General features: G+C 58.9%; 1 protein-coding gene across 1 annotated transcript in view; it reads left to right on the forward strand.

The window, feature by feature from the left end:
• The first annotated feature begins 454 nt into the window (after positions 1–454).
• The window catches only part of EPHX2 (epoxide hydrolase 2, cytoplasmic), a 12,127-nt gene continuing 1,081 nt past the window's right edge, over positions 455–11,500 (forward strand). The window contains exons 1-15 of the mRNA XM_014960886.1: positions 455–522; positions 1,907–1,991; positions 2,099–2,258; positions 3,196–3,386; positions 3,491–3,613; positions 3,904–3,978; positions 4,337–4,432; positions 4,753–4,831; positions 5,028–5,062; positions 5,167–5,193; positions 7,278–7,363; positions 7,542–7,653; positions 8,123–8,197; positions 11,072–11,117; positions 11,198–11,325. Of these exons, the coding sequence (XP_014816372.1) occupies positions 1,965–1,991; positions 2,099–2,258; positions 3,196–3,386; positions 3,491–3,613; positions 3,904–3,978; positions 4,337–4,432; positions 4,753–4,831; positions 5,028–5,062; positions 5,167–5,193; positions 7,278–7,363; positions 7,542–7,653; positions 8,123–8,197; positions 11,072–11,117; positions 11,198–11,325 (1,260 nt within the window). The 5' untranslated portion in view covers positions 455–522; positions 1,907–1,964. The remainder of the gene's footprint in view (positions 523–1,906; positions 1,992–2,098; positions 2,259–3,195; positions 3,387–3,490; positions 3,614–3,903; positions 3,979–4,336; positions 4,433–4,752; positions 4,832–5,027; positions 5,063–5,166; positions 5,194–7,277; positions 7,364–7,541; positions 7,654–8,122; positions 8,198–11,071; positions 11,118–11,197; positions 11,326–11,500) is intronic.

The raw sequence follows: 11,500 nt of genomic DNA on the forward strand, positions 1-11,500 counted from the left end.
GCACACACACGCTTAACGGTGCACACAACGTGCCTGGGGGTGTGCATACACACTCAGCATGCACATGTGTGTTTCACACATGCACACATGTGTGTGTCTGTGCATGTATGTGTATGTGTGTCCATGAGTGTGTGTGCATGTGCGCATACATGTCTCTACATGTGCATACATGCCTGTGTGTATGTGCCTGCTTGCACGCATGCATTTTTGCACGTGCACGTGTACATCTATGTGCGTGTGCATGTGTGCATGCATGTAGGCGTGCACATAGGCTTGTGTGCACGTGTAAGTTCCTATAGGCGTGCATGTGTTCCTGCGTGTGTGCCTGCCCATCTGCGCACATGTGAATGTGCGTGCACGTACACGCGTGTGCACACGCGTGTGCACGCCTGCAGCGCTGTGGCCGGTCCTGGCCGTGCCCCCCTGCCCCGTGAGGCCGCTGGGTGCAGGCAGGGTGGATCGCTTCGGGCCCGGCCTGCAGCACTTCCTGGGCTCCTGCGAGCGGGACTGCGCTCTGCCCAGGTACGGCCCGTCCCGGCTCGGCCCGTCCCGGCGGCACTCGCCCTCCCTCCCTGTGGCGAGTGGCCGCTCGGGCGGAGACACCTAGAGACGAGGCGTTAAATACCGTGTGTGCGGCCGCCGCCCGCGCCGGGTGTGCGGGTCTGGGGCCGCCAGAGCGGGAGGAGGGGGCTGGGTGCGGGGTAGGGGCTGGGGACCCCCTGTCCCGGAGGTGGGGTGCAAGTTTGGGGGTCCCTGGGTAAGGGTGAGGTGCAGGCGGTGGTGGGGTGCGAGCTGGCAGGGGGGTCACCCCACCGCTGGATGTGGGGTGCGGGCTGGGGGGGGGGTAAAGGGGGTCCTATCCTGGGTGTGGGGTGCGGGTCAGCCCTTAAAAGTACCCCCCGAAGAGACAGGAACGCTCTAGGGGACGTTGGCAGAAGCAGTATGAAGAGAAGCTTGTAATTAATTAAGCAGGACAGTTAATTAAGCCCATCCCCGCCCCAGCGCTGAGACTGGACACAACTCATTGCATGAGCTGGTAAAACCCGACGCATTGGAAGCGCCCCCCCCCAAGCGCGTCCCAAGCAGTTTCCTGAGCCCTTTGCCCCATTTATCGGGGGGAATATTTGGGGAATTACTAAATCCCCAGCAGCTCAGGAGCAGAACAGGTTCTGTCTCTCCCCAGCGCCGGGATTTCCTGGTGGTGTGTGGGTGTTAAAAAATAAAAAAATAATAGAAAAATAAATAAATAAGCGCGGGCAGTCAATAAATAAATAAATAAATAAAAGAATGAAATATTAAACAGCTCAATGCTGGAGGACACGGAGCAGATGGAGCCATAAATTCCCAGATTATCAGGCCATCAAGCATTATTTATTTCTTTTTTCGCTTCGCTTTCTGTTTAAAAAAAGAGGCGAAAGTGACAGGGAATTCTGCTGGAACAGGTAAAGCCGCTTTATTTTTAACCCAGCTGTGTTTTTATCGACTCGGGGGAGAGCTTTGTGCCTCTAATCTTATTTTATTGCTGCCCGAGAAGGCCCTTGGTGTTCTTGTGAGAGGGGCGAATTATTGCCCTTACGAAACGCCTTGCTCTTTGCCTTATATTTTATTTTTTTACTCTTTTTTTTTGGTGCTTGTGTTCCTGGCAGAGCTCCCCGCTCCTCGTATCTGCGGGGCAAAGTAATTGAGCTGCCAGGGGAAATAAATGAGCAGTGATTTCCCCCCACAACCCCCCCCTTCCCCGTAACGAAGCGCCGCTCCGGGGTGACGAGGGAGGATGGAGCTCCGTGTCCCCACCACGGAGCGTCCTCCCTCCCTGGAGAAACATCTCACCACCCTTCCCCATATTGGGGTCCCCTCCCCGGTATCGGGGTGGGGGGACCTCATCCCTCCCTTCTTTTCCTGGCAGGAATTTCTTGCGCAGTGTCCTGTTGGCCGGTGGCTCCGAGAGTCCTTACGCCAAAGCCATGAGGGGACAGATCACCCTGTCCCAGGTGAGACCTTGGGGCATCACCGGGGGGTTTGGAGCAGCTCCAGGATTGATTGCTGTATTTTTTTTGAGGGAGGGGTCGATTAAATGGTTTCTGTGGGTGTTTTCCAGCTTTTTTCGGAGATGGAAGAGGGCTGCAGGCAACAGGCCTCCACCGCCGGCGTCGTCCTGCCGCCCACCTTCTCCGTCGCCCGGGCCTTCGAGGAGATGGCGGCCAAGGGGACGGTCAATGCCCCCCTTCTGCGGGCAGCCAGGGTGCTGCGGAGGAACGGTGGGTGCTGGGGGGGCTTCTGGGCAAGGGGTGCTGGAGTAAGGGTGCTGCTCCCCTTCCACACAAGTGCCATGAGGGTCCAGGTGGGTCCCACCATGGGGTTTCTTGGTCAGTCCAACCATGAGTTCCTTGATCAGTCCAATCACAAGGTTCCTCGGTTGATCCCACCACAGAGTTCCAGTTGGTCCCACTGTGGGGTTCCTTGGTTGGTCCCAGCATGGGGTCCTCGTTGGTCCCATCACAGGGTTCCTTGGTTGGTCCCACCATGGCATCCTTGGTCAGTCCCACAACGGGGTTCCTTGGTCAGTCCCACAACGGGGTTCCTTGGTCAGTCCAACAATGTGTTTCTGGTCAGTCCCACCACAGCATCCCTGGTCAGTCCCACCACAGGGTTCCTTGGGCAGACCCACCATGAGTTCCTTGTGCAGTCCAATCACAGGATTCCTTGGTCAGTCCAGCCACAGGGTTCCTTTCTTGAGTCCCACCACAGGGTTCCTTGGTTGATCCAACCATGGGATCCATCCTGGTCGGTCCCAGCACAGGTTTCCTTCGTCAATCCCTGGTCCCACAACGGGGTTCCCTGGTTGGTCCCTCCATGGGGTCCTGGTTGGTCCCTCACCATCACCAAAGCACTCTCAGCACCTCTAATTAGATATTCCTGGCCCTGCTACCAAATCCATTAGACATGTTATCAGCAATTAGCAGGATGCCAGCTCATGTCCCACCTGCATTGGGAGGGTTGACCCTTGGTTTTCTGGAAGTTCAAATTGGGCATAAGCTCCTCAGAGCATCCTTTTATCTCCTGCTGGGGTGTTCTGGTCCAGACAGAGCTTTAGAAATAGGGGATTTTAGGCTGAGAAGGTCCAAGAAACATGGCTGGGGAGGAGAGAGGTGAAATCAAATCATCTCTGGAGAACTGGGGTGGGCCTTTCCCTAGGGTTTAAGACCGGTGTCCTCACCAACAACTGGGTGGACGACAGTGGTGGGCGGCTCTTCACGGCCACGCTGATGACCCTGCTGCGCCGTCACTTCGACCTGGTGATCGAGTCCTGCCGGCTCGGGGCGCAGAAGCCGGACCCCGAGATCTACGTCTACGCCCTGGATGCACTCAAGGCAAAGCCGCAGGAGGTACGGCCACCACCCCAAAAACGGGGCACGGAGGGTCCCTCCAAGCAGCCAAAGTCTTTGGCCAAACCCAGTGCTGAGCCTGGTTCTCTCTGATGTATCTCCAGGTCATCCTCCTGGATGACATCGGGGAGAACTTGAAGCCGGCCCGGGAGATGGGCATGGCCACCATCCTCGTCAGGGACACTGAAACCGTCCTGAAGGAGCTGGAGGAGCTCTCGGGTGTCCAGGCATGTAGAGGTGGTCTGGGTCTTCTCTGTCCCCTGCTCTCCTGGGGATCCCTGGAGAGACGGGAGGAATGGGCTTGAGTTTCTGTGTTTTGTTGGGATGTGGTGCTGGTGCAGGACTTGTGGGTGGCTTTGGATCTCCTGCAAACCTTGCCCACCTCCTAATAACTCCATCCCCTGCTGAGCTGTGTCCATCTCAAACTCATGATGTCCCACCAGCAGCAGGGTGGTGGGGACATCCCATGGAGCTCCAGCCTTGCTCGGGAGCTCACCCTGTGCTCCTCACCCCGCAGCTTCTCACCCAAGAAGAACCACTCCCAACCACGTGTGATCCATCCAACGTGACCCATGGATACGTGCCCATCAGGGTAGGGTGGAGGGGACTGCCTTTGGTGACAAGATGTCCCCAGGCTTGGCAGGGCTTGGGGGTGGCCCAGGCATCCTGGGGAGGGTGTTTGAGCTCCTGTGGAAGGATGTGCCAGCTGAGAGGTGGCTTGTTGGGTTGTCCACCTTCCTGTGTGGGCTGCTCTGAGTGGGAGATGCTGAGCTACCCCATCGTTGAGGTCTTCTCCATCCACCCCAGGGGCCAAAACATGCTCCTGTGGCTCCGGGATGCTGGGCTGGAGGAGGAGGTGGTCTCCCATGCCTGGTGGCCAGCAGTGGGTGGAGTGTTGGGGGGAGAAGCTATGTCACCCGCAGCCGTTGAGGACTCTCCATCCCTTCCAGCCTGGTGTCCAGCTGCACTTCGTGGAGATGGGCCATGGCCCCGTCGTCTGCCTCTGCCACGGCTTCCCTGAGTCCTGGCTCTCCTGGCGCTACCAGGTGATGGAGGAGATGGGGAGGAGGGTGGACCATAGTGGCTGGAGGTGGGATGGGGGTCCATGGCCAGCACCTCTAGGGCATCCTGGGGGTGTCCCACCACCCTGCCTTGAGCCTTGAGGGACATAGGACACTGTCCAGGAGTGTTCCTCACTCTCCAGCCTCACCAGGCCATGTCTGCCCTCCTCGGAACATCTCCTGGGCACACCTCCATGCACCCACCCATGGGTGGGTGGGCAGATGCAGGATGGGTGGTGGCATCAGGGAGGAATGGGGTCTTGGGGGTCTCCTCATCCTTTGGAGGCTGCTCCTCTCCCTCCTAGATCCCAGCTCTGGCTGATGCTGGCTTCAGGGTGATCGCTCTGGAGATGAAGGGCTATGGGGAGTCCACAGCCCCACCAGGTGAGCTGGTGTGAAGGGGGGACGGGGACCTTCAGGGTTGGAGCTGCCGCTCCCAAGGCAGGAGATGGGTGGAGGAGTCTTCTCCTGGAGGGCTGGAAGCTGTTCTGCTCCTCCAGCAGCTCGGGTGGATGCAGAATAAATCCATCCTTAGAAACGTGTGGATGTTAAAATGGTGGTGCTGATGTTTTTCATGCAGACATAGAAGAATATTCCCAGGAGCAGATCTGCAAGGTGAGGAGCTGCAGGGCAGGATGAACGTGGTGTGGAGGGTGCTGTGGGCTGGTGGGACATGGGCCTGGGCAGGATCTGACTCTTTTTCTCCTCCTTTCCCCCAGGACCTGGTGGTTTTCCTGGACAAACTGGTGAGGAACCTCCTGTGATGGGTCCTTCCTTCTTGGCAAGGTTTGGGTGCGCGTTCCCTGGGCTGTCCTTTGCCTCTTCCTTCCCACGCAGGGACAACTGAGCTCCCTGGTGGCACTGTCCCATTCTGGGACATCTCAGCTTTTTGATGACTTTGGTCCAAACCCCTTGGGGGGGAACCAAGTCCCATCTTTGTGTTCCCCATGGGTGGGATTTTAGGGGTGGGGGTGTTCATACAACCCATTGCTGGTGGGGAGAACCCATCCTTGGGAGGGTCTCCAGCTCCGTGTCACCTTCTCCTGGACTTCATGTCCTTGCTGAGGACAAGCAGATGGGCTGGTTTGGCTTTTGGTAAGGTGGTGAGATGCTCATGGAGAAGGATGCTGGGCTGCATCCCTTCTGCCCCCCAACTTAAACCCCAACTTTAGCATCTCCCGAGTGGCTGGGGTGGCTGGGGACCAACGCTGTCCCTTGTCGTGGCTGGAATCTGGTGTCACCTTGACATCCCCTGCATTGGGTTTGGAGGCCCCGGGTTTAGTTCCCTCCCCGGGGAGGGGATGGGGTGGGTTTCTGCTCCTTTTGGAAGCGGTGAAGCGGAGGAGGAGAGCGCAGCCCGCAAATGCCAACCTCTGCAGGGCTTTTTTTCCTCCCAAAACGCTTCCGAGGGAGCGAGTCCTTCACCAAACAGGGCACTAAAAAAAGAATAACTCAAGAAATGAGATGGGGGGGCGGGGGGGAAGAGCAAAACCCTCGAGGTTATGGAAAGGTTCCTTTGCTTTTTCAAGGGTGGTTTTGTGCCGGCATCGGAGCAGGGATGGGTTTTTGGGGAGGGGACCAAGCTGGATGTCACAGATTTATGATGGAATATAAATCACCGTGATTTTTTTCTTGGGGAGGTGGGGGTGGAATTGCCTTCAAGTTGGATTGAAAATGATAAGGAAAATGGATAAAAGGTGCCCGTGGGTTGGCAAGAGGGTCGGCACCCGCTGTGCTTCGGGGTGAGCTGGGTAGATGGGATGTGAGGTCTTCAGTTTTCCCTCCTCCTCTGCCACCATCAGGACTCATCCTGCTCCTCTCCCCTCCCAGGGGGGCTCCTTCTCACCCCCCCGGGCCAACCCAGGGTATTTTGAGGGAAGATAAATGACTTCCATGAAGCTTCACAGGTTGGTTGAGCCCAGATCTGGGATGCAGAAGATGCAGAACGGTCCAGGAACCATGACGGTGATGGTGCTGGGATGAAACCCATCAGCACGGAGGGGGGACCTTCCCCAGCCCCACATTGGAGGTGGGGGCTGTCGGGAGCCCCCCCAAACCCTCTGCCCCCCACCTTGGGGATGGGGGAGGTCCCAGACACTGTTTCCCACCGTCGGATGGCACCGAGGCAGCCCCGAGCCATCTCCGCCGGGAGGGAATTTTAATTACATTTCTAAATATCAGCTAATTATGAACCGGCTGCTGCATCGTCAGGAGCACGGGTTTTAATTGGATTTATTTGTAGGTGCCCAGAGGGGTCAGGAAAAAGGAATTGGAGGGAAGAGGAGAGAGGGGGGGAATAGTGAGCTTGGCACGATCCAGGCAGGATCTGGCCAGCCCTGGGGGATGCTTTGAGCCCCTTCCCGGAGGGGCTGGTGATTTATTCGGCTGTGAGATGGTTATATTTATATTTTTATATATATTTATACCAAGATATTCCCCCTGCTGTCACCCCGTGCGATGGCAGCCAGGGGGGGGGAGACCTTTCTGGGTGATCCCAGGGGACGAGCAGCCTCCAGACGTGTTTTCTGGTTGATAACATCAAACCTCTTTCCTCTGGAGGGCTCAGGTACTTGAAACGTTTAATTAAGTTGCAGCAAATTACCCCAGGGGAGCAGGTAATGCTTGTTCCTGGCTGGGGGGGGGGGGGGGAAAAAATGAAAAAATAAATAGAGAAAATATTGTTGTTTTCTGATCTCTTCGTTGCTTTGGGGGAAGGGAAAGCTCCTCTTTCACCTGCTGGTTGCTCCTGGGTGATGCTTTTGGGGGGGATTTTGAGGGGCTCCCTGGGGTTCGGCCGTGGGGGTGCACTGATGGCCCCCCCTCCCCACAGGGCATCCCGCAGACGGTGCTGGTGGGTCACGACTGGGGTGGTGCTGTGGTCTGGAACATGGCCCTCTTCTACCCCGAGAGGGTGAGGTGGGTCCACGCCACGCGGGTGGCTCCTCGGGGACCCGTCCTGTGTCCCCCCCAGGTCCCTCCAGTCACCCTGGGTCCTGCCCTCTCCGTTCCCCCCCCATCCCCGCTCTCTCGGGGCACCCCAAATTGGGGGGGGGTGATGGTGACTCTTTGTGTGTCCCCCCCCATGGTGTCCCAGAGCCGTGGCCTCGCTGAACACCCCGTACCGCCCTGCCGACCCCACCGTGGACATCGTGGAGAAGATGAAGTCCTACCCCACCTTTGATTACCAGTTCTACTTCCAGGAGCCAGTGAGTTTTTTATCTTAAGCCCACAGTTTTTTTATCCTCCAGCCCTCTTTTTGGGGGGGCTTAAACCCCCTCCACCCCTCCAGGGTACGGGAACGTGCCACGTTGGGGTCTCCAGCTCATGGCTGGGCATCACCTGCCCCAGAGTTGGGTTGTGGTTGCCCTGCGGTGAGTTTGGGACCACAGTTTTTTATCCTCCAGCCCTCTTTTTTGGGGGGGCTTAAACCCCCTCCACCCCTCCAGGGTACGGGAACGTGCCACGTTGGGGTCTCCAGCTCATGGCTGGGCATCACCTGCCCCAGAGTTGGGTTGTGGTTGCCCTGCCAAGACCTTCTTCCCACGTTGAATTCTGCAATAAAACCATCCCCAGGCTCCAGCCAAGCCCTGGTGGGTGGTGGGATCTGTCTCCGGGGGGGGTCGGGTCCCTGGGGGGGGTTGGCATCGCCCGTGGTGCTTCCTGTCCCCTGTGCAGGGTGTCGCGGAAGCGGAGCTGGAGAAGGACATCGGCCGGACCCTGAAGGTCCTGATCCGCTCCACGCGCCGGGAGGTAGGTGTGGGGCTGAGGGTGGGCCTGGGGGGAGAGCAGAAGGCTTCACACCCCACGGCCAACCCAGCCTGATGTCTTCTCCAAGCCCTGCTAGCCTTGTTGGGGCACTTCTCTCCAGCCTGCGCCACCCTATCCCCATCCACCTTGCCCACGCCAGGAGCCAGAAGCTTCAGGGGTGGCTTTGTGGTGGCCCCATAGTGACCTTCAGGCATGTTCCACCCCATGTCTGCCATCCTTTTGCTGCCCCTCCTCAGCAAAGTCTGCATTCAGGCAGCCATCAGTAGGGACCAGAGTGAACGCATCCCCGTGGGCAGCTCCGCAGGGCTCACACCTCTTCAGGGCTCAAAGCTGACCCTGAGCAGGGGTTGAGGAGACCTCTAGAAAGCTGTGCTGCCTCCAAGAGGGGGACATCCCAGCCCGGGGAAGAGCAGATTTGTGGGGTGACTGTCTCAGCACGGCCCGGCAGAGGCTCCTGCTCCCCCCCTGCCCTCGCAGCGCAGTGCTCTGTGCTTCCTTAACCCCTGCCAATGTTACTGTCTGCCTTCGGGGTGAAAAACCTTCGTGGTTTAAAATAACAGCGCCCCAGGAACAGCAATGTCCTTCTGCCAGCCCAGGGCTGCTCCTGGCTCCACAGCCCCGGGGCTGCACGGTCGGTTCCTGCATCCCTTGGGATGCAGTGATGCTCCCTGCCTGCTCCTGGCTCCATGTTGTTGGTTCCTGCATCCCTTGGGATGCTCCGTGCCTGTTCCTGGCTCCACATTTTTGGTTCCTGCATCCCTCAGGATGCAGTGATGCTCCGTCCCTGCTCCTAGCTCTGCATCCCAGGGCTGCACAGTTGGTTCCTGCATCCCTTGGGATGCAGTGATGCTCCGTCCCTGCTCCCAGCTCTGCATCCCATGTCTGTGCAGTCAGTTCCTGCATCCCTTGGGATGCAGTGATGCTCCGTCCCTGCTCCCAGCTCTGCATCCCAGGGCTGCACAACACAGTTGTTTCCTGCATCCCTTGGGATGCAGTGATGTTTGATCCTTGCTCCCAGCTCTGCATCCCGGGGCTTTGCAGTCAGTTCCTGCATCTCTCTGGATGCAGTGATGCTCCGTGCCTGCTCCTGGGCTCTGCATCCCAGGGCTGCATGGTTGATTCCTGCATCCCTCGGGATGCTCTGTGCCTGTTCCTGGCTCCACGTTGTTGGTTCCTGCATCCCTCGGGATGCAGTGATGTTTGATCCCTGCTCCCAGCTCTGCATCCTGTGTCTGTGCAGTCAGTTCCTGCATCCCTTGGGATGCAGCGATGCTCTGTCCCTGCTCCCAGCTCTGCATCCTGGGGCTGCATGGTCGGTTCCTGCATCCCTCGGGATGCAGTGATGCTCTGTGCCTGCTCCTGGCTCCACGTTGTTGGTTCCTGCATCCCTCGGGATGCAGTGATGCTTCGTCCCTGCTCCTGGCTCTGCATCCCAGGGTTGTGTTTGATCCTTGCTCCCAGCTCTGCATCCCGGGGCTTTGCAGTCAGTTCCTGCATCTCTCTGGATGCAGTGATGCTCCGTGCCTGCTCCTGGCTCCACGTTGTTGGTTCCTGCATCCCTCGGGATGCAGTGATGCTCTGTGCCTGCTCCTGGCTCTGCATCCCAGGGTTGTGTGTTCAGTTCCTGTATCCCTCAGGATGCAGTGATGCTCCATGTCTGCTCCTGGCTCCATGTTGTTGGTTCCTGCATCCCTTGGGATGCAGCGATGCTCTGTCCCTGCTCCCAGCTCTGCATCCTGGGGCTGCATGGTCGGTTCCTGCATCCCTCGGGATGCAGTGATGCTCCGTGCCTGCTCCTGGCTCCGCATTGTTGGTTCCTGCATCCCTCAGGATGCAGTGATGTTTGGTCCCTGCTCCCAGTTCTGCATCCCAGGGCTGCCCAGTTGGTTCCTGCATCCCTTGGGATGCAGTGATGCTCCGTGCCTGCTCCTGGGCTCTGCATCCCAGGGCTGCATGGTTGATTCCTGCATCCCTCGGGATGCTCTGTGCCTGTTCCTGGCTCCACATTGTTGGTTCCTGCATCCCTCAGGATGCAGTGATGTTTGATCCCTGCTCCCAGCTCTGCATCCCGTGTCTGTGCAGTCAGTTCCTGCATCCCTCGGGATGCAGTGATGCTCTGTGCCTGCTCCTGGCTCTGCATCCCTGGGTTGCATGTTCAGTTCCTGTATCCCTTGGGATGCAGTGATGCTCCGTGCCTGCTCCTGGGCTCTGTGTCCCAGGGCTGCATGGTTGATTCCTGCATCCCTCGGGATGCTCCGTGCCTGCTCCTGGCTCCACACTGTTGGTTCCATGCCTGCTCCTGGTTCTGCATCTGTGCAGCCAGTTCCTGTATCCCTTGGGATGCAGCGACGATCGATGCTGGCTCCCGGCGAGGAGGGGCCGGGAGAAGCCCCAACTCTCCCTGGCAGCTACAGGGACCCCCCCTGGGGATGGATTTTCCCCCCGGGGGGCGGTGCTGGCCCCCACCTGCCCCTCACCTGTCCCTGCTCCCAGTTCTGCATCCCAGGGCTGCCCAGTTGGTTCCTGCATCCCTTGGGATGCAGTGATGCTCCGTGCCTGCTCCTGGGCTCTGTGTCCCAGGGCTGCATGGTTGATTCCTGCATCCCTCGGGATGCTCCGTGCCTGCTCCTGGCTCCACACTGTTGGTTCCATGCCTGCTCCTGGTTCTGCATCTGTGCAGCCAGTTCCTGTATCCCTTGGGATGCAGCGACGATCGATGCTGGCTCCCGGCGAGGAGGGGCCGGGAGAAGCCCCAACTCTCCCTGGCAGCTACAGGGACCCCCCCTGGGGATGGATTTTCCCCCCGGGGGGCGGTGCTGGCCCCCACCTGCCCCTCACTCCCCTCTCTCTCCGCAGGACCGCCTGCCCTCCGCCCCCAGCATCCACGGGGTCCAGGAGCGAGGTAACGGGGGGCAGACCCCGCCGTGGGGTGGGGATGCCGTGGGGTGGGACACGGCACCAACGCCACCCCTCTTCTTGCAGGGGGGCTGCTGGTGGGCTTCCCGGAAAACCCCCCCGCCAGCCAGATCCCCTCTCCCAGTGGCCCCTTGAACTGGTACCGCAACATGCGACCCAACTGGCGCTGGGCACTCTCAGCCAAGGACAGGAAGGTGGGGGACTCATCCTGCCCCTGAGGTGGGGGGACACACAGAACCATTTGCACCGAGCTGCAGTACTACATCCAGCGCTTCCAGAAATCCGGCTTCAGGTGGGGACAGGAGCCCCCAGCTCCACCTTGGCCTTGCTTTATAACCCCAAGAAGGGGCAAGGCTGGGGGGGGGGTGG

This window comes from Calidris pugnax, unplaced genomic scaffold, assembly GCF_001431845.1.
Source record: "Calidris pugnax isolate Ruff unplaced genomic scaffold, ASM143184v1 scaffold602, whole genome shotgun sequence".
In the NCBI taxonomy this organism is placed as follows: domain Eukaryota; kingdom Metazoa; phylum Chordata; class Aves; order Charadriiformes; family Scolopacidae; genus Calidris; species Calidris pugnax.